The sequence below is a fragment of the Silurus aristotelis genome, assembly GCF_946808225.1.
Source record: "Silurus aristotelis genome assembly, chromosome: 1".
In the NCBI taxonomy this organism is placed as follows: Eukaryota; Metazoa; Chordata; class Actinopteri; order Siluriformes; family Siluridae; genus Silurus; species Silurus aristotelis.
The window spans coordinates 10,379,696-10,403,327 of record NC_139574.1 but is presented as its reverse complement, the minus strand read 5'-3'; the positions used below and the strand labels follow the sequence as shown (position 1 = coordinate 10,403,327).

Below are 23,632 nucleotides of genomic sequence, written 5' to 3'. Positions count from 1 at the left end.
GAATACAAACTCAACAGCAAGGAAACAACATGTTGGAATGCAGAGAGGGGGATGATGCATATTTATAATCGGGACCTTGTTAGAGTTTGGGCTGCATCGGCTGAAAAAGTTAGCGATGAAAACGCATTCAAGGGGAAAACATCACCCGTGCTGCAAACATGAAGGAGTCTACTGGCCTGTTTTTGTGTAACAGCTTTTCATAAAAAAAAAAACAGCAGATCTGTCAGTAGATCGACATCAGAGCAGAGCAGTTCTCAGCACAACATTGGGGAAAGTAAACAAACTGCTCTTTTTGCTGGAGCAGCAAAAGCACTGCTCTGTCCTAGGGAGATGTATTGGCAGCTGACTGATGAGCAAATTGTGTCTTCAATCCCGTGAGTAATTTGGTCAGCTGGTTTGTGAAGAACATGAAAAAAAAAATGCATACACACTTCCACAAGACCATAACAACATAGGTTATAAATATAATCAAAGCACAAACACACAACAAGGATAAAAAACATGGGAGGAAAAAACATTAACCTGCATCAAAGTGGACAGCCTTTGTAATTTTATATTGCCACATGTTAGGAATGTTATTTTAGTGATGTGGTCACTTTGGAGTATAAAATCAAGCTATGTTGTTCCCACACTGGTCACACAAAACTGCCTTTGTGCTGCTGCTTTAGTATAGGCCAAGAAGAGCCAGCAGGCATCAAAAGCCCACCATGACCCTGATCATCACGTCCTACAAGGCACAAAGCCAGCCTTTCAGTGGCTCAGCCCAGCGCAGTGTACGCTCATGATGCTATATTCAGGGTACATTTCAGAGAAGCAAAAACCATGTTGGCCAGAAAACGCCATCATAAGATGACCAATGTCATTTAATAGGTGCACCAGGAGTCAAATTAAGATGAAAGCTAATAGACGGTTTTGTAAAAACTTCATAGTGTGTTTGCGTGTTTGAATAAGAAGAAAAACACGAGTGTGATCCTGCGTTATTCATGAGAGTGCACTCCTTCTTTATTCATGCTGATGATCCTGGGAATCCTGCAACAAGCTTTTGGATGCAAACGAAAACAAGCTGAGAATCAAAAATTCATGGAACGAGTTCAAGTAAAATTTCCAAGCGAAGCCGGATGTAATATCCCCGATCTTATCGCAGAGAGTTTGATTTAGTTCTGTGTCGTGCACTAAAACAGTGCATATCATATCTCCCACCTGCCTGCTGTAGTCAGATGAAAACTGTGAGACAAACCCCTGCCAGGTCTGACTCGCTGAATATCATTCTTTCTTATCATTCCATCTTCAACAGTCACTCATGGAAAAACGCAGGAAGAAAAATGAAGCCCTCTGTGAAAAACAAGAAGCTTTATGTGTGAGGAAAAAAAAAAAAAGAAAAAGCCAAAAATAAAATTCAGGGTCGTCTTATAGACTGCAAACGTGCTCAGAGTGATGCAGGAAGAAAAAGGAAAAAAGAAAACAGAGATAGAGAGAGAGAGAGAGAGAGAGAGAGAGAGAGAGAGAGAGAGAGAGAGAGAGAGAGAGAGAGAGAGAGAGAGAGAAAGAAAGAGAGAGAGAGAGGGGGGGGGGGGGGAGGTGGAGCATGGAAGCTTGTGACAGATCAGCAGTGATGGCCTCGTTCCGAACCCATGTTTTATTCTTCTTGCCTGCAAGCAACATTCATCTAATCATCCATCAGAAGATGGGGAGTGAGTGAGGTGGGGGTGAGGGCCGATACTGTATAAAGTGAAAAATACATCAACAGGCAAGAAATGAGAAATTAAATTCAGATTGAAGAGAGATGAGAGGGAAAAAAACGAAGGCGAGACGAGAAGGAGAGAGAGAAGAACAGGATGATTTGATGGCTTGGACCTGACAAAGCTGTCATCATGCTTATAAAGGGAGACACACACTCAATAAAAGCTTTCCTTCAAGCCTGGAGCGTGTTTTAGCTGTGTGTGTGTGCGTGCGTGTGTGTGTGTAGGTGTTTAAGTCTCCACCCTGTTACTCTCTTGTGACAGTATATCAGTCAGCAGAGCCCTAATCCAGGGTCACCACTAACACTCTTGCCTAGACCTAGACACACACACACACACACACACACACACACACACACACACACACACACACACACAGAGCGACAGAACATATCAGCACAATTCTAATCCCTGCTTTAGCCACACCACAGGAGGACAAGAAACAGACCACATGCATAACAGGCCACTACTGTCACACACACACACACACACACACACACACACACACACACACACACACACACACACACACACACACACACACACACACACACACACACACACACAGGCAAGGGTCAAAAATGAAAGGCAGACAGATGGGGACAAAGATGACGAAAGGAAGACAAGAAACAGAATAAGAGAAACTGATGGAGAAAGGGAATGGGCACAAATAAAAGGAGAGACACTATTTAGAGACAGGAGAGAATTATAGAAAGACAAAAAGAAAGAGATAGGGAGAAACAGTATGAGAAATATTATATTAAACTTGTCAAATGCTTGTTATGCTTTTTTATAAGAATGAAGTACATGAATAAATCCATCCACAACTAATCCATGTATCTTCGTGTGACTATAACAGCACCACACCGTGACTAATGTTAAAGCTGTGCACAGACTTAACCAGTCCACTAGCACTGAAATAAAACCACTGACGAGTAAAAAACTATAAAAATAAACGTATAAAAGGATTAAACAAGCACAGGAAAAAAATCATGTCAGTAGTTGATGCCATGAATTTGAGGAAAGAGAAAACACCAGTCACCGTTTTCCTGAATCACCTTTAGGGTTTATAAGTGCTACATCTCCTGTCATTCAAACAACAAAAGGTATCGTTTTGGGATTGTCGTGTTGCTCGATTAAATGAAGGGAGAAAAATAAAATGATTATTTCACACCCACTTTTTTTTTGGATTGAACCAATATTCCAAACTCATAAAACTTTTAATAACAGCCTAAGTATTTTTCCCCCACTGTATAGGCAGTTTACTTTTCTTTTCATTCCTTTCTGAACGATACAACAAAGATCCATTGCGCACTTCATTGTGCATTACTGTTTACTGCATTATGCCAGAGAGATCATCTGAATTGCTTTCATTACAAATTTACAGATAACGTTTATAATTTGTTTGTGTTCATTTCCATAATTGTAAAGTGCTTTCTGTTATTCTGAGCCATTGCCCCTGGGGCATATATATATATATATATATATATATATATATATATATATATATATATATATATATATATATATATATATACACACACACACACATATACACACACACACATATACACACACATATACACACACACACACACACACACACACACACACACACACACAAGCTCACACGAGTGCACATACACTGCTACTTTCCTTAACATAAAACCTTTACTGAAACTGTCTTATAATTACTGAAACAGTTTCACACTTAAAAGTCTAACATACACACTATATATGTATATATATATATCAATCATGGACATATAAATTGGCGGCCGACAAGTTTGTTTACTTTGCCTCGCACTTTAAGCACATTTTCTTTTGTTTTATTATTTTTTAACTTAAAAAAGATACACAACAATGCCATGGACATACACGAATAAATAAATGAAATAATAAATAAATAAATAAATAAATAAATAAATAAATAAATAAATAAAAGTAACTACAGTTAATGCAGTGTCACTGTGGCTTCTTACGCCATGCCGGAAATCAGATTTGTTTCTGTGCATGCATGAAAATGCTAAAGAATCCATAGCACTAGTGTTAGCCGAAAACCAGGTAGCAGCTAACGCTAGGGATACAAAAGTCAAGATTTTTTTTTTTTTTTTTTTTTATTTTAATGCAAGTTGTATCCTGCATTTAGCATTAGGATCTAGCCACTTCTAGCCTGTCATCTTTAGTGTTTTATGTCCAGCTTCAAGAATTTCTCTTAAAATATACTGCGTTTATAAAAATATGACAAGCACTTTTATGCTTTGCACCCCAAAACCAACACCCCCCCCCCACACCAACACCACCACCCAACTGTACCGAAATTTAATTGAAACGTGGCTTAAAAACCGAGATACTTACTGAACCATGAATTTTGTGTACCATTACACAGCTAGTACTGTATATATATATAAAATTAAATCACAATGATGTTAAATTCTGACTAGTTTTCTATAACTGCAGCTTTGACAACTTCAGATATCTAAAACCACAGATTTATATGAATGTGTGCATTCTTCTCCGTTTCTATAGCCACAACACACATTAAATGAAAAAGGCACCAAATAATCTTACACTAATAAAAATCCTTGACATGTGGAAGTTTTCAACAAGGTGTTTATATAACATTTATGAAAGTTGTGTTCAGTTGAGTGATTATATTGTAGGAAAGTAGACTTTGTGGTTTCTGTGTAACATAACATAGCTAAGTTTTGATGTTACTTCCTAGAAAGCGGAAATAAAGCAAGGCTTGTGAAGAAACTACTGTTTATAGCTGCTACAATGTAAGTGATAACATGAACTAACTAACTAAAATTAATGGATGTTTCATAACATTAAACTGATAAAAAGCATAATGCCATTATTTTTAAAACAAATGTAATCCTTGTTGAACAGCTGTGTCCAAGTGGTAGTTTAGTGATTATGTTAATGGGCTTTGGATCTGAAGGTCATGAGTTCAATCCCAGCCACACCAAGCTACCACTCCTGGGCCCTGCTCAGTTGTATGAATGATATTAATGTTAAGTCGGCCTGGATAAGGACGTCTGCCAATTGCCATAAATATGAATGTAAATGTCTAAAAAGTATGAAACACCTTTGAATGTGCTGTTACTAAAAAACAATCAACTTTGAGGTAGTGATGGTGACTCAGTTATGTGTCAGGCCGCATCATTCTCCTGTCCAGCATGCCTTCATCATGTTCAATTCTTCACTTATCGTCCAAAGCAAAAGCAAACATAATTTCACACACAAATATTTCTCTGACCCGTCCACTGGGCTTCAGTGGGAGTAAAATAAATGGCTAGTGAAAGCAGTGGATCAGTATATTTAAGTGTGTGTGTTCACACTGAAGGCGAAACTAACAGTGTTTAGTCTGCTTGTCACATCATATATTAGCCGTATGCTTCATGCTCCATGCCATTAACCCTCACCAGTCAAGGCCATGGCACAGCAATAAGCAGAGCTTGCTGACAGACAGGTAGTGTGATAAGGCAGGGCACGTTGTGTGGAGAGTAAATAAGAGTCTGGTCAAAGCACTACCAGAGACCCCAGACTACCAGAGAGAATACAAACTACACACTAACTCCTGATGTGACACAAAACAGCATGTTTAATTCCTCACTTACTTTAATGCTGACTATTTTCATGCGGAAAGAGAGACAGACACGTCTCATTATGCTGCATATGTGCGCTAATGGTTAAGCTAATGAAGCTGAGTTTCTGGGATAGGAATGAAGTTAATTCAGCTGATTTTATCGTCAGTGTATTTAGAAGATGTGTGCGAAGTAACAAAAAGCAATGCTTAAATCTGATTGGATGTACATTCATTTTCATGTGTTGTGTGTTTTTCCTTACATAATGTTTTTATACACTTAAAAATTATATAGCAAAGTATATTATGTATGATATATCATTATATATCATAATATTAAGGCTGTGGAATTGTAAGGTTCTGTCTGACCGAGTGCTATATGTAATGCACATGAAAATATTGACCAGATGTATACTAAAATAATAAGATGGTTGTAAAAGTAGCTGGTTTTGGTCTCACTTTAAATCTCACAGAATTGCCATTGATTTATATTTAATTTGTAAATTATTTTGAATCGTTTTTTCTCTAAAAAAAATGTGCTTAAAATCGCCACTTAATAAGCAAAAAGGAAACTAAAATGAATAATAATACAAAAAAATTATGTTGTATTATGTTCCCTTTTTATATATATATAATTTATATATATATATATATATATATATAAATATATATATATAAATATATTTATATTAAACATCAAATTGTTAATAATTACTTAATGTATTCTTAAAAAAAAAAATGTCTAATGGTCAATTAGCCACTACCAAAGTAACAAACTTTTCCATAAAATTTTTTTAATCCATTGTTTATAAGACTATCAGTAAATTTGGACCTGACTATATGGACACAGAAGCACTCCCATGACATGCCCACTATATTTAGAAACATGTCTCATGATATTAATATATTGTACAGCTCTGCTACCATGCATAGCTGGTGCTATAAGTAACTGATCAATATATTCAATAAGGATCAACATCTTTTATATGACGTCTGAACAATATTTACAGCAATAAATGTGATCAGCTCAAGATTTACAACTCCTAATCTACCCTCTGGTTATTGAGATAGCTTTCATGGCTAACCCTCTGGATATCTGCTCTAATCGTATTAGCCTAACACAAGGGGACTTGTCTAAATGTGCATCTGACAAACGTGCAGAGACGGAGGACAGGAAAGATACACCTCCAGGCTGATTAGCTCTGATTCAGGAGGTCTGCAAAGTGTAACTGATTTTTGAACTAATAATCAAGCTCCAGATGAGGCCAATGATTCAGCTTCTGTTTCAGAAACACACACACACACACACACACTCTCTCACTCACTCACTCACTCACTCACTCACTCACTCACTCACTCACTCACTCACTCACTCACTCACTCACTCACTCACTCACTCACTCACTCACTCACTCACTCACTCACTCGCTGTAAGTCTAGACTGGTGAACACGACATATTTTCCTCAGTATTCCGGTCAAAACTGATATACAATAAACTGGTATAGCAGTGCAAACTTTGGCCTGATAAAACCTGCCTGTTTATGGGTTAATTACGAATCTGAAACACCACAGCCCTCATTTTATGTATATTCCTCAGTGTCATGACCACAGATACAATAACACTTACAACATGCTAAAGTTTGTGTGATAACCACAACTTGCACAACTTCACTAACATGAATCACCCCAATACCCTTCACATTACCTCAGTGCAATGACCACGTCTATCTGTCTGTCTGTCTGTCTGTCTGTCTGTCTGTCTGTCTGTCTGTCTGTCTGTCTGTCTATCTATCTATCTATCTATCTATCTATCTATCTATCTATCTATCTATCTATCTATCTATCTATCTAATAACTATCTTAGAGCATATTAACCACTAGCTGCTCTCTGTACTAACTTGTGTTCACCATGTAATGACCACTGGCACACAAATACCTTATACAGCATTTGAAACTTTGCCGGCTATGTGTGTTAAACAGGAGTTTGATTATGAATGCATTTAGCAAAAAAAACACAAAACCCTGATGTGATGTAGCTCACTGTCTTTTTCATTTTTTTGTATTTGTATTTATAATTTTTTTTACATTTGTTGCATTTTACATCTGTATTAATGTAAATTTGGGCTAAATTCAAAATATACTACATACAACAAATCTGAACAAAGCAAACTAAACTCCACTCTGAATTCAACCTGTTAGCGCAGCATCAGTGCTAACTCATTAGCAATCCGGTTTTTGATTTTTATTTTATTTTAATTACTTGGATATTTTCTAAAGATTTTCAAAATTACAGCCAGAATTATGCCCTGGGCATTTTTTTTGTACTGCATTTCTTATATTTATTTTTTTTTTTCGTAATTAATATATCTGAATATGTTACATATTCCCTGTTAAATCAAATCAACATTTTATTGCAGTCAAAGTTTTGCCTGTTTGAGGAATGTCAGTAAATGAAAAATCAAGCCAAGGAATATTAAATAAAATGCCTTCAGGCACCATAAACAAACTCTTGAAACTTTCACCCATACCCAACAAACAGATTGAGGAATTTGCCTCAGAGATTTTCAAGGGATATTCAGATTTAGTAACTTTCCTTCCACTGCTAGACTGGGATCTCATGCCCCACACATACACACACACACACACACACACACACACACACACACACACACACACACACACACACACACACACACACACACACACACACACACACACACACACACACACACACACACACTCTCTGCAGGAGCTCAGTGAATGATCAAAGCGACTTGTGCTGCCCCTCACCTGGAGTTCTGTTCTCACTGCTGCTGTTCACCAACAACATTGATCTATTCTTGATCACAGTTCTATAATCATTTCTGACTACAGTCTCGCTCCCTCCCTCCCTCCCTTCTTCTTTCTGACCTAATTTCATCGAACCCAGGAGAACCCGACTCGTCTCCCCAAACATTCACACACACAATTCAACACTCAATCTGCTGTGTAGCACTGCAAACACACACAAAAAAATGTTTTATAAATAGCACCTGCATTACCATATTGCACTGCTTTATTCATGGCATGCTCCTACACACTCCCTCATAACCTTGTTTTTACACTTTAACTTTTTTTCCCCTCGTCCTTTTGTGTGCGTCTGCATCATAACCTACATGTCAGATTGGTTTATTGAGGTTGTTTGTCCTATCTGCTTTTTTTTCCTTTCTGGGTTGTAAAACATAGCATTGTGGCCTGATAAAAGGTGGCCCAGACACAGGAAAAATGACTAAAACATTCCTTCATACGGACCAGGCTTGTCTATTAGATGGGATCTAATATATGGCACAACATGCCATTAAAAAGCCATTAACCAGGCTTAGGTTTATACAGTTTTGCTTATCCATCACACAAAAAATACAATATTTGCAGAGTGAAGTATGTAAGGTTTTGTTTGTCTGAAGCAAATCTCATTCAATGGAAATCTTCTTCTGTAGGATTGTCATTTAACTCCAATAGGTTTCATATAGATGAAGTAATGCAATGCAGAGCATTCACTTTAACAGCGAACAGGAAAAAATACAGCACTTTCAGTCAGACAATAGATAAAACAATAAAGAAAGAAGGAAAGTGGGAGAGGATGAAAAGGAGAAAGGAAAGGGATGGAAAGGAAAGCAAAGATATAAACAAGGCAGACATATATACCGACAGGAAAAAGACAGACGGAAAGACGATGATACAGAAAGACAGGAATGAAGGATAGAACAGAGGTAAACAAATAAACATACAAAGAAATCGACAGGTCTAATGGATACTATGATCATAAAAAATAAAGAACACGTAAGAAATAAGAAGACAGTAATTCATAAATGAGAAAGACCGATACATGCAGCATTCTCGTCGGCTCAGTAAATCAGCTGGGAGGTGCCCTGAATGTCATGAATGACTGACAGCTCCTCTGTGTTTTATTTCAATAACTTTGATGAACAGAGTGAAAAAAACAAGCATGGAGGAAGAGGAAAAGAGGGAGAGAGATCACAGGACAATGATCAATTGTATTATGCTGATAGAGAGGTGATTTGTGGAAGAACACACACCTAATCGTTTAAAAGTGTTTACTAAAATTTGTGAGAGGGGAGTCATGAGGAAAGGTGAGAAGCTATATATCTACACAACTGCATCTTTTACACACAAGCCCATGGCTTTACAACCACCTGTTACATGACAAGCTCAAAACATATAAACAGGAAAAATGGCAGGAGGTGAAAACACTGTGTTCTGATTTTACGTGTAAAACTCAACCTCTAGTTGCAGCAATGGGCCCGGAACAGTCATAATGTTGCCTCTAGTGGTGAGAATGAAGTATTGCATGCTGAGTGGAGCTGGAGATTTGACATCACAGACCTAGTATTTCTGACATTACAAACCAAAAATATAACGATATAAAATGCATGCCTGTCACTCTATATTTAGTCTAATTACAGCTGCAATTTGGCAGCAGTGTGACTTCAGGTTTGAGTATTATTCAGAGATTAAATTCATTCATTCCTTTTTATTTGTAGAGCACTTAACAATGGACATTGTCTCAAAACAGCTTTACAGCGATAAAGTGGGTATAAAGTTGCATAAAAGAGTCCAAAAGTTTAGTCCCTATAGGATTGTTCCTTATACGTATTCTTTATAAAGGTAAACCTCTAAAAAATAAAGTTGATCACTAATGAGCGAGCCAGGGGTGACCGATAAACTGTTTTTTCAATCTGTACCTCTATTCATCAAATCAGACAAACCAACCTGTATACATCATTATAATCATTAAGATGAATCATCATTATTTTGATTCAGGCTGCAGGCACGGATTAACAAAAAAAAAAATAAATTCTACTAATGCATGGCTTCTAACAGCAGAATATAGTACTCTCATAACTCATGGAAGGTTTATACATTATTGCTAATAATTCAGTTTTGCCTATGTAACCTAACACAGGGTTCACCACATAAGGTCTATACATCACCTAGAGCCAGAACCACTGTGGCATGAGTGACCAGTCTTTCTGCCTGAATAATAAGTGTGTGTGAGAGATTTCTGTCTGGATTTTAAAACTGGAATTCACCAGTTTGACTAATCAGCTTTGGACTCAATATTCAGCATCACTTCAAAATTAATAGAGGGAGAGGAAGAGGGGGAGGGAGAGAAGAAAGGGGGAGAGAGAGAGTCTTATTTTCCATATTACCCTTGCTTCATTTCAGTGGTATGAAAAGGCCTGACCCCTACTAAAGTCTGTAGAGCCTGTCTATAGAGCTCAGTCAGCTGAAAAAGCCATATATTCCATATTAATGACTGGATCATTATTTATATTATTATTTTACTTAGTTGCCTCATTACAGTTAACCTCTTGGGGTGTGTGGGTGTGTGTGTGTGTGTGTGTGTGTGTGCACGTGACAGAGAGAAAAAACATGCATCTCTGAATAACTGCTCATACTGTATAAGACAGAGGGGGAGAGAGAATTCAAAAAAGTAAAAGATAATTTATCAGCACCAAAGCCTTAGAGATAGAATTAGTTTTAATATCATGCCCATTTTTATCACACATGAGAGACAAATGAATTTTGTGCAATGCAAATTTGTAAACCTGTCAGTACTAGACTAGACTAGACTGACACGTACGAGGTCAAACTCTTGTCGAAATACATGCATATCATAAACACGTATAGAAGAAAGACACACATGCACGCCTGTTCCTTCCTTAGACACTAAATGTCTGTTGAGCTGAGATTATCTGTGGAATATAAGAACTAATGAGCACTGGATGAGTGTAGGAGTGCGACTGCACCATCAACACTACAAACATTGCAAAAAAAATATATATTATACAATTTAAAAACTGATGTGAGCAGCATTTTCTAATATATTTTTGTACATTTTTTATGTAGAAATGGTAACACTGAGCCTAACTATACCTTTCGACGCAAGTGTAAGAAGATATTATTATTTGTCAAGTGACATTTGATTCCAAATTATAGACAGCAGTATCGCAAACCTCAAACCAGTATATGATTTAGACATGCAGTGCGCATGAAACGAAACTGGAAGCTATTATCTAAACCTTGTAGTTCTGTTGCAACACCAAACAAGAAAATGTCTTTGAAATAAGTGGAAAATTGTGCACGTTTAATTTTTTTCGATGGACTCTTCCCGTAAATTATTAAGGACACGACTGATTTAAAATGGTACAATTATGTGGTCAGAAAACACATCCAGCTGCAGATTCTCTTAGTTCTCAGAGTCTCGTCATCAGAGCGTTATGCGTAGCTCTGAGTATGGTGAGATGGCACTTTTACCCAAGTCTGAGCACTCAAAGATCCTCAGAAGAACCCATCAACAAGGACAAGAAGAAGAAAGAACATTTGCCTGTCTTTATTTGTGGTGATTTGCATGCTGCTTGAGCCAATCAGCATGTAAACCTAATTATGGTGATTGAGTTAGAGTTTTAAAGCAGCCTCTCCGTCACTAGACCTTTTCAGCCACTATGCATGACATCACAGCTCCATTAGGGACAGTCAATAGAAAAGCGTCCCATAGTTCTTCCACACGCACACAGAAAAACACTAACACAATATTTTACTAGCAATCAGGCATCATTAAATGGAATGGATGCCTGGGCTCTTGGATTTTATTAGGCTTTTTGGTGAAATCACAGACAGCAGTGCGCAGGCTGATTACCTCCTTTGTCTCTGTGGAGTTATTAATGCTGACAGCAGCTACAGTGGAGCCCGATGCATCCCCACCAGCCTTATGGGCCATATTCTGTAAGATGGGAATAAGATGGGCTTGGTGTTTTATCTTCTAGTTCATCTACAGTCAGTCTCATTCATTACAAAATAATACAGCATATTATATACAGTACAGACCAAAAGTTTGGACACACCTTCTCATTCAAAGAGTTTTCTTTATTTTCATGACTATGAAAATTGTAGATTCACACTGAAGGCATCAAGGGCTATTTGACCAAGAAGGAGAGTGATGGGGTGCTGCGCCAGATGACCTGGCCTCCACAGTCACCGGACCTGAACCCAATCGAGATGGTTTAGGGGTGAGCTGGACCGCAGAGTGAAGGCAAAAGGGCCAACAAGTGCCAAGCATCTCTCGGGGAACTCCTTCAAGACTGTTGGAAGACCATTTCAGGTGACTACCTCTTGAAGCTCATCAAGAGAATGCCAAGAGTGTGCAAAGCAGTAATCAAAGCAAAAGGTGGCTACTTTGAAGAACCTAGAATATGACATTTTTCAGTTGTTTCACACTTTTTTGTTATGTATATAATTCCATATATAATTCCACGTGTTAATTCATAGTTTTGATGCCTTTAGTGTGAATCTACAATTTTCATAGTCATGAAAATAAAGAAAATTCTTTGAATGAGAAGGTGTGTCCAAACTTTTGGTCTGTACTGTATATATATATATACACACACACACACACACACACACACACACACACACACACACACACACACATACATACATACATACACATACACACACACACACACACACATATGTATATATACATATATAATGTATATGCGTCCTTATTTTGTAATGAATTTGTAAATAAATTTCTTTGCATCACTACAATGAAAATAAAATCTCTACGTATTCAGGACCAAAGGTCAGCCACCGAGTACCTTGGTATGTTTTTCCTTCCGATTTGAGAACTTCCACACTTGGTCATCACAAAAAAGTGGAAGTGACAACGGCTTACTTGTAGCAGTAGTTGAACCACTACTTTCTGTCAGTAAAAAAAAAAAAAAGTAAGATGTTCAACTCTAGAAATGCATCACACAGTATGTTTGTATTCGATTTCTGCCATTAACAACATGTACACCGATCAGTCATAACGTTACAACAATATGAGCGGTGACATGAATAACACTGATTATTTCTTCGTCATGGCACCTGTTGGTAAGTGGGATATATTAGGCAGCAGGTGAACATTTTGCCCTCAAAGTTGACTTGCGTAAAGATTTGGGCCAGATTGTGATGTCTAGACGACTGGGTCAGAGCATTTCCAAAACTGCAGGTCTTGTGGGATGTTCCTGGTCTGCAGTGGTCAGTATTTATCAAAAGTGGTTCAAGGAAGGAACAGCGGTGAACCGGTGACAGGTTTGTGGGTGACCGAGGATCATTGATGCACGTGGGGAGGGATGTTATGCCTGATCGGTGTATATGATAATTGAAGCAGAGAAAGAAAATATTATAGTCACAACAAACATACAATAAAATAGTCATAATAATAAAAGTCATAACAATCAGTTTGACCTGAACATGTACATAATTAACAGGGGTCCTGCACACAACAATATGATTCTCATAGCTGAGAGTCTTAAACAAATCACCTGTGAACTGATCATAATGACTGTCCAGCATTAACAGACATACTGTATGTTCAGGATTATTATGCAGGCTGAATATTTACCTCACTAAGAAGTTGCCAAATATTTCTGTCTCTCAAAAAAACAGACCATAATATTTTATTACTACATAATAATGTGCATTAACCAAATCAAATACCAATCTACTCAGTAATCTTCTCTTACATAAGTGAAATGTTCCATAGTGTAAAATCTTTTCTTGTGGTTGACATGTGCAGCATTTTCGTCTCAATATGCTACTTTCGTTAAATATATGTATATTAGTTCAAAAGAAAAGTCCTTCTTGTAGACTTCTTGTAGAATGCTATTCGTCAGGGATTTCATATCTATTTGGTAATCTTTAGTAAATTTCTATTAAAAAGGCAGTGCTGCTTTACACACTGAGAAACATGTCATTTCTCACTTCCTTGCTTGTGTTCATTACACTAAGGCCGCCTGAGTGATCAGATTTACGGCTTGCAGCTCGAAGGATGAGGGATTGCGGTGACAATAGCGGGAAATGACAAAAAAGAAGCGCAGTTACGAGCTCCGAAAATAACAAACTAATGCGATTCTCTCTAAGGATGAGGGATTGGAGCTGCAGAGCGATGGACAATAGGGAAATTAATTACAGCTCCAGTACACAAACAGTGCAGTTCAGTGCTGACCAGGTTTGTGTTCGGAGGGGTCGTATTAATTCATACTGATCGCATACCATTCACGCTGAAGAAAGACACAACACTCCTAGCGAGCCGAATGATTTGATTTGAGTTTGACTGAGGACGGGAATCTACCCGCACATGGTCCCAATAATTGACTTTTAAACATGCTGAGATCAATCATTAGCCTTTGATTCTTTTCACTTGTGCAACCTGAGTCAAGCCATTTTCGTATATATCCTCCGACTACTTCCACAGTTGTGTAAAAAAGCAGCGGGTCCATCTGTGTGACAGATTTGATGGGAGTGTCAGAGTGATGTGTGTGAAGGCCTCCTACCTGCTGCTCCGTCCACACCTTGTCAACGCCAACTCAGTGTGAGGCGAAAGTGTGTTTATGTAAATGTGTGGGTGCATGTAAGAGAGAGAGAGATGCAGGGCTCTGTCAGAAATATTTAAATTCCAAAAAACTGCAATAGAACAACAATGCACACAAAAAACAACATGCCGCCCCAAATTGTTTACTCTCTTTAAATAAGTTACTTTGGCCACAATATTAGGAACAGTGAGACCCATGAGACAAGCTGGCAGGTTTTAATTTCCTTGCAAGGGTTCAGTTCAAGCACCAAAACTACTGGTCTTGAATCAAAAAAATTAAAGTCATGGTTTGAATGGTATCGTCATGACTATACCCCTAGTTCATTTCCTGACTGCCATTAAATATAAGAAGTGGATAGATTATGATTACTGGTGAAACTAAATGTTGCTGCTCTAAGTTAGCTGGAAGACTGGAAGTCTTACTGAAACTGTAGGTTTCCAAAAATAAAATTACTAACATTAACAATCTCACAGAAAGGAAGGGAAGAAATGATGAATGTTTCCACAAAAATCTTTTTTTTCTCAGCATGACGCAAAAGTAACCTTTACATCCGATGTCCTTATCCCTTCAGTGAGCTGCATTTTCAGCTGAGTGAAATATATTTGTCTTTAGCTGAAATATTCAAAGGAATCAAAAATCATTAATATGACAAATGAATTGATGTTGGAACCTCTTCAAATAATAACTAATGGCATGTTGTGTTATAGTTTCAGGAAACTTTTAGTAGCATTATTGGAAGGATATTCCAGACAATATTCAAAAGGAACTGCAAACTGTAGTTCACAATTTATGCGTCCGCATATGGAAAGCGCAGTTGCAAAATACAATTTGCAAATTCCTTTTGAATATTGTCTGGAATATCCCTCCATAAGTTTTATTTATAAAACTGCGTCTCGGTTCTACGACCCGTTCCTGATAAAAGTGAAATTTTATAACCGTTCAAACTGCTCTATTATCAACAGTTTTTCAGATCTCTACCCAAAAATATGCAGACACATAATTCACAGACAAAATACTTTTGCGCCAGCGCCCACAGATACACAAAACCTGACTTTCAGCAAGCTTTGGTCTGCAGCCCGAGCAAGGAGAAGAAGAAGCCTGGAGTCTCTATGACATCCAAACATGCAACAAGAGCAAAGAGCAAATCTGGTCCAAAACAAGCAGGAAATGTAATATCAGATAGAAAGGAGAGAGTGAGGCAGAAAGAAAAGGAAAGAGAGGAAAGTATTCAGATATTGGCTGGAGCCCCTGCCCTATTCCATCAGCTGCTTTTTCAATTGCATTTACCCCAGTTCTGTTTTTTGGGGGGCATGTAAGCCCTGTGAGATGCGAGATGAAAGAGGAGATGTTATGCTGGGAGTCTGTGATTACACTAGTGAATTGGGTTATCCATCATTTGAAAACTGTCTAGTAGCTCTTATAAGTACAGTAGCTGAGGAAAAATAGAAATACCAAGCAGTGACCCAGAAAAAAAGCCTTTCCACCCATATCTAATAAGCTCCTCTCAGGTAATATCCTGCACGCCACAAATCCTGGTGCATCAAGGCGCCACTTTCTTGTCATCTGTAATCAAATAAACGGAAAAGTATTGCCTTGATGGGTCATATTTGCGACTATAGTAGAGGTAATAAGGAAGAAGTAGGACCATGCAATTTTCTTGAATTAACATCAGTTTAATAGTCTTCTATGAAGACTGCATAAGCCATAAATGTACAGCATCCTGTTCATGGGAATAGAGGAGGGATAATTCTGCAATGGCTTCGCTCTGCTATAGGAAAGACCAATTATATGCTGATAGTAGCTGTTTCATGATGTATGTGTGCTTACCAACAGTGTAAATATTGCATCATGTGTGTGAGAGTGTGTGTGTGATCAGTGAGGTTGGAGGCCTGATTACGGAGAGCCTGCAGAACAGATGCACGGAAGGAAAAGGAGAAAACGTGGCCTGCCTCACATTTGGTTTCTATTCATCTGGGCAGAAACATAAGCGGCAGTATTCTCCACCAACATATCCCTCTATTTTATTTTTTTCCCCTCTCTTTCATCTTCCTGCAGGAAGTTCATTAGGGCGAATATCACAGACTCAATTAAAGAACAATGAAGAAGCCGCTCTCCTGTGTGGGGCTTGTAATGAGGTCCTTCTTCGTTTCTCCACTGCTGATTGTGTGTGAACATGGATGGAAGTGTCCACCAGCATTTGTTTGAACAAGTGCACATATTAAGTTCTTAAGTGTGTGTGTGTGTGTTTAAAGCATTGCCTCACCTTTCGGGCTGTTTGCTTTTCTAAATGAATGTAATGGTGCAATCGTAGGATAAATTGCCTGCCTCATGCTCCATCTCCTTGTACACATCCCAGAGGGCCTTCTCCAAAGCGGGGCAAAAAAAAAAAATGAAAACAGGCGCGCCAGATAATTCACTCGCGTTTGCCTTGCAGATACTACTCACTATCAGCATATAACACACCAGATCAGAGACAGCAGCCTAAGTGCACAGTTTATACTGAGAAACTTTACAGAAAGCTAAGAAATGAACCTGAAATACACAAAAGGATTATATTACATGTTTATCATAAAATATGAGAAACTTTGAGGCCGTTTACATTTGAAATATTTACATATTTTAACATTTTATTTATGTAGCTCAATCTTACTTTACAAAGTCAATCAAGAGAACATACTGCAAACAAAAAAGAAGGTAAAAATAAGCACAATAACACTGTAAAGAAAATCAGAAAACCACAAAGGCAAATTATATAACAAAGAGACAATTTAACAAATCACAACAATTATTATAAGGAATGATTATTGCTTCCAATCCAAAAACTAGAGAACAGTGGTGTATTGAATAGTCAAGTTGCCCATACGGAAAGAGCATTCAGCACTAGAAGCATAAAGCAGCTCCAACTGTCTCACACAAAAAACATGTGCTAGTTTAAAGTGGCAGCAAAATGTCTCAAGCCGCAATGGCATGGCCATCAGTACTTTGACAGGATTGCACCTAGCAAGTTGCGCACGGTCAGCAAATTTGATACCACTGAAGGTGTGGCCATACACCCAGCAGCAAATCAACACCAAGCTAAAAATCTATCGAACATGACAGTAGCATGGCAGGAGAAATAGTGCAAAGCAGGCAGAAAAAGTACAGTGCTGGGGACGGCCCCTATCTCAGAGGTAGGTAAACTATCAAAATCAGATGAAAAAACATGCCCTATTATGACTTTTACGTAAAAACCCAGTACTAATAGACATACCCAGACATACTAACCTAAAATCTAAATGTGGAAGAGAGAGAGAGAGACACTTAATTTTTACCTTGAGTATGCTATTACAATTATTACAATTAGCCTTATCTACACAAATTACATTAAGAACTTGTGCAAGTTGACATGCAGCATGTGTGTAAAGTCCTATACAATTTCTCATACTTTCCAGACCCTGATGAGATTAAATAAACACACACACACACACACACACACACACACACACACACACACACACACACACACACACACACACACACACAACCATCTTAAATCTACCAATGAATTATTAACAAACTGCTATTTAAAAGAAAGCACTCCAAATGTGCCTCGGATTTAATGCTGCCATAATTGAATTGAGAAGAAAATAATAATAAAATCACTATTACTATTACCATTTAATTCAGGGCTAATTAAAGAATGCAAACAGAGATAATACAATGTGCCTCTGGTAATTTCATGGGAGGGGGGGGAGGGGGGGCTAATCTGTGAAAATGCTGAATGAAACTGAAAAAAAAAAAAAAAAACAATGTTCATGTAGAGAAAGCTTACCTACATTATAGCTTCATATCTACCATAATTCACTAAGAAGGTTTGGGATCATTATTAGCAAAAAAAAAAAAATGGTGGGGAATTAAATGACGCACTGGAAGAGGACATTGGAGGACGACTAAACAGCTGGGAAACAGTTGAGGAATAGATGTGGGGGACAATGGAGTAGTAGTGGGTAGATATGACTATGGAAGGAGAGTGGATGTATGGGGAGATGCTAGAGGACTGTACAGATAGGAAGATTGAGAAGGTTTAGATGAATGAGATGATGGAGTAGGACTGGAGAAATGGGAGGAAGGAGGAATAATAGGTGGAACTATGGAGGAGGGAAAGGTGAGTTAAAATGATGGAAGTGGAAATTGGATTTATGGGATGGCGGAGGATTGGACAGATGAGATTATAAAGGAAGTGTGGAGGATGAAACTATGGAAAAGGAATGGATGGATGGAATAATTGGATAGATAGAAGTGTGAAATATATATATGATTGTGCCAATGGCTTGTTCAAGGACAGATTAAGGATTGAAGGATGAACCAAGACTGGATGGACGGATTAGAGTAATTGGAAAAAATGAGTAGTGCAGAATGTACAAAATGATTCAGACACAATGTTATTACATGTAATTGCACATGTTTTCACCATACAAACAGCACTGAAAGAAAAAAAAAAAGAAATGATGATGATGATGATGATGATGATGTAGAGAACAACCAGTAATGTTGACATCAGCACTGTAGCTAAGAGGAACGAATGCAGATATATAAAGTATGTTTGTGTCTGAGGGATTACCACTTCACCCCCCCCCCCCCCCTCTCCCTCTCTCTCTCTCTCTCTCTGCCTAACAGCAACTAAACCCACAATATAAACAGCTTCACACCAGATGAAAGCCAAGACCTGAAAGGTACCTGCGGCTTATAATCCAATTTCAGCACCATGCAAAGTCAGGTGGAAGTGGATTTAGAAGAGAGCGAGAAGAAAAAGTTGTTGAGTGCCAGAGAGACAGACTGAGAAAGACCGAGAGAGAGACAGAGAGAGAGAGAGAGAGAGAGAGAGAGAGAGAGCGGGGAAAAACACCTTGCAGTGCATCTCTGTAGGTGAACTTCTTTTAGCAGTTCTCAACAGCCCAAATCTCTGGAGCGAGAGATATCCCCCTCTTTCTCCTTCTCCCCCTTACTCTCTCGGCTTAGAGCAGCAGCTTAGAGAATATAGCTCTAATGGGAGCAGCCGTCAATCAAGCCGGTGTGCATCACAGTGGTGAGGGTTTACTTTACGCTCCCCAAATCTCAATCAGCATGGCACCTGTCAGTTCAGAGCATGCTCTAGTCTGCTCTTCTGCACCTGAGTCCTGTAGAGGTTCAGGTCTACCCTGTTCATTGGCTGTCTACAAAACAAGACAAAAAAATAAAACAGGTCATCCACCATGATAGACTAAGTCGTGAAATCAATTATTAGTGCAGAGCTGAAAGAGAAAAATACATGTATACTTTAGAAATCTGTTAAAAAACGAGAGAGAGAGAGAGAGAGAGAGAGAGAGAGAGAGAGAGAGAGAGAGAGAGAGAGAGAGAGAGAGAGAGAGAGAGAGAGAAAGAGAAGTGCTAAGGGGAACAAATATTTATCATGCCCATAATGTAGGTGAAGACAAGAACTTGTCACGTTCCACCACATTAAATCTACCCATAATTCATATATTTTAAAAAAGAAGCATTGTAACTACTCGCAAATCACTTTGGAATATGCAGAATAACACACTAAGACCTCTAAAGCATAATGCATCCTGCAGTTATTCAGCCACAGACCCAGGACAGGCAGTACTAAACACAGGGAAGGGTGGTGTGTGCTGCTCCAATGGAGTGGTAGTCAAGCTGGAGAGCTTGTAAGGGGACTGGCTTTACAAGCTTCACCACAGCTTTCACACACGTTATAAGCAGCAGAGCCCAGATTCTCTCTGTTCTACTGCTGCAGTGAATACATAGCCGGATGGACCTGACTAAGGATTTCACTTATAGTTTGGCCTGTGTTTGTACAGCTGTGGGCTGGATGCAGCAGACTTGTTTTCTGTGTTTTTACTAATCTGCACGCTGGACCTCAGACTGAATGCTGGACCTCCTCAACACAATCTGAGGTTAATGGGCCTGGAAACATTTTTGGCAAAGTGAAAAGAGCCTTTTATTGATTTTGGAGCCATGAGCTGTGCTGTGGGAGTCAAACAAAAACGAAAACACACTGACACACACACCACACACTGTAATGACTGGCTATATATGTGCTTTTAGAAGAATGGACCTCTTGGATTTCCTGTCTCTAACCCCTCACATGATTCGATATTAGATGACTTGTTAAACACATCTCCATGGCTTTAATGCACAAAAAAAAAAATTATCATGACACCATATCACTTTTCATCTCCAGCTAATCAATAATATGCTTATTGTCTGTGTACTCGGTTTACGCCCCGAAGACTAAATCTCGGGTTATTCCGAAGCCGTTTTCTTTTTATGTTTATTTGTGGGAAAAAAACTTGAACTCTAATGATCCCGTCTATTCCCTCAACCTAAATCACTTTTTCTCTCTAACAGACTGTTGTTTTTCACCCCTACCCGGGTCACATGCTAGTCACTGGACAGATTCTCAGACTTGATGCTGAAAAATTGGCACTCTCACAATTATTATTTGTTTTTTTTTATTTCATATCTGCCATGACTCAAAAGCTGGATGGGATTCCAAGCAGGGCATTACACGTGATGTGCACATGCCTGGCACAGTACAAAACCTTTTGAATATCAGGGAGAATGAAGATTTGTAGCAGCACAATTTATCTATATAGACAAGAAAAGAACTCAGGATGCTGTCACAAAATCCTGCTCGAAAATGTGCTGACTAGTACAGAACACCTGAGTGACCACACACAGTAGAGATGTGGTCACAATACTTTAGATAGAGTCTTCCAAAAAAAAAAAAAATTCATTGTACAATACACATGAACATCTGTGCATGAAAAGTAAAATAATGAGTACAAATCCTACAAAAACAGTGTGTTGAAATAAACAGACATTCTTTCATAATCGCTGGAAATGTGTCATTAATACTGATGGTATTTGGTCAAAGGTTTGCATACCACTTTAGAAACATCACTGTTAATAACCCAACTAAAAGGTTCCATCTTTAAATCAGTTGCTTTTTTGATTTTGTTTATCTTGTTTAACTTTTCAGTGCATTTCACCATATAACATTTGTTTGTTAATCTTTCCTAAAGATTGGGGATACTAACTTTTGCACTCAACTGTAAATAATGCCACTTCAAAAAACCTACATGACAACTTTATTTCCCTTCTTCCTCCAAGCCTTCAGGAAGTGAGAGTGTAAATATCTTGATATCTTTTTACAGAGTAATGCTGGCAGTCATTGATGTCATGTATCACAGAAACGGCTATTAGAACTGTGATATGATATTTTTCTGTCATGTCATGCACTTCTAATATCCACAGTATAAAAACATTTAGTTTTGGGTCACATGTATGAGATGAACACTTTGGGAATATTCCCTGCATAAACCTTCTGACTCTGAACTTTACAAAAGCCCCGTGTATCCGTTTATTGGGAAGCGTCAACATTCGGTTGAGGGTAGAGGCTTTTCATAGCAGAGCTCTGACACCATGAAATTTCCATTAGCTTTCATTTGCAAAAGAAAAAAAAAAAGGTTGTTTGCCTCAATTCACTGATGGAGCCCGACTGAGTGAGGTGCTGAAAACCTGAAATGCATTCAAACAAAATGCATTATGGCATTTTTGTAGATTGCAGGCCTTGGAGCCGAATCAAGAAAGAAAGTGGGCAATTAATTACATGGCCATTAGGTAAACATTACAGCGACTTTCTCTGAAGTGATATGCAAAGCAGAAAAGTCTTGGCTAGATTCCTTTCATGTTTTAAGACCTTTTAAAGATAAGATGCCCTCTGTCCTCATTACATTACTTCTTATAAACACCTAAATGTGCAAATTATCCAGAAGCAAGTCCATTACTTACAGAACTGGTGTTGCTGAGAAACTAGAAAGTTAATAAAATCTTCATACATTTTATTTATACATTTTTTCCGCCAAACTCAGGGGCTAGTGAGAGACAGGAATTTATCACCAGCCACCCCCACCCCATCGTAAAGGACGGTACTATCCGTGTTGCTATAAATAGGCTGCTGTTGGCATTAAGAGAGAATGAGATGACGATTGTAAATTCAGCGAAGGAGACAAAAGCAGCTGTTTATCACACACTTCATATCAGCAGCCAGAATAGCACAGCACAGTGTGCCAGCTTGTAGCTCCCGAGCCCAAGTCCACCCAGAACAAAGGACTGAAGAAAAAAAAAACGAGCTTCACACGCTTTCAGCTACTTGAAAGAACAGGAGGGACAATACACTATTGTAGATATTGTTGGTCTCTTGCACCTTATCTGAGCATCATGTCTTCCATTTAATCATGCATTTACAAAATGCACGTGTCTCACATTTACTGTTAGGGACAGTTGTTTGCGAGTGCAAATCCAAGAACTATTAAGAGCTGAGAAATAAGCCAAAATAATCAGTTTATATAAAGAATAGTTGGAAAAAATGTAGTTCCCAAATTGTGTTCTCCTAAAGTAGTACTATCATAATTTTTGTAAATGATTGTACAACCATTTTAATAATATGACCAGAAGAGTTCACATGGTGTTTATAAGATATTCGGTATGCATATTTGTATAAATATATTTACTAATTTATAATGCATTATCAGTGCCAAGTTCATAGAAAACATTATGCAAGCCGTTCCTCTTGTAGCGTTCACACTAACAAATTATATTATAAATATTGTTATCCCACTGCAACCTACAGAAAACTTTACAAGATCCAAACTAGTAATTAAAGACCGACATTTTATTCCAAAGCTAAAGGCATTTAAGAGAGGAAATATCTGCGCCTGTCATGCAGCTACAGGGGTTAACCATCGACCAGGAGCATCTCCCTGCTATCCCCAGAGATATTGACACCCAGATTAAGCAGGTTATGGAGTGTCCGTGTAGTGTCATAGAGTCACTTGGA

The 23,632-nt window shown here is 38.3% G+C and overlaps 1 protein-coding gene across 6 annotated transcripts in view; it reads right to left on the bottom strand.

Moving 5' to 3' along the window:
- pard3aa (par-3 family cell polarity regulator alpha, a) overlaps positions 1-23,632 on the bottom strand; it is a 395,018-nt gene that overhangs the window by 54,234 nt on the left and 317,152 nt on the right. The window contains exon 22 of one of the 6 annotated variants that reach the window (XM_083544224.1): positions 17,346-19,943. The exons of the other annotated variants lie outside the window; for them this stretch is intronic. Coding sequence (XP_083400350.1) covers positions 19,865-19,943 — 79 coding nt within the window. The 3' untranslated portion in view covers positions 17,346-19,864. Of the gene's footprint in view, positions 1-17,345; positions 19,944-23,632 lie in introns of those variants that run through there. 6 annotated transcript variants of the gene reach the window in all.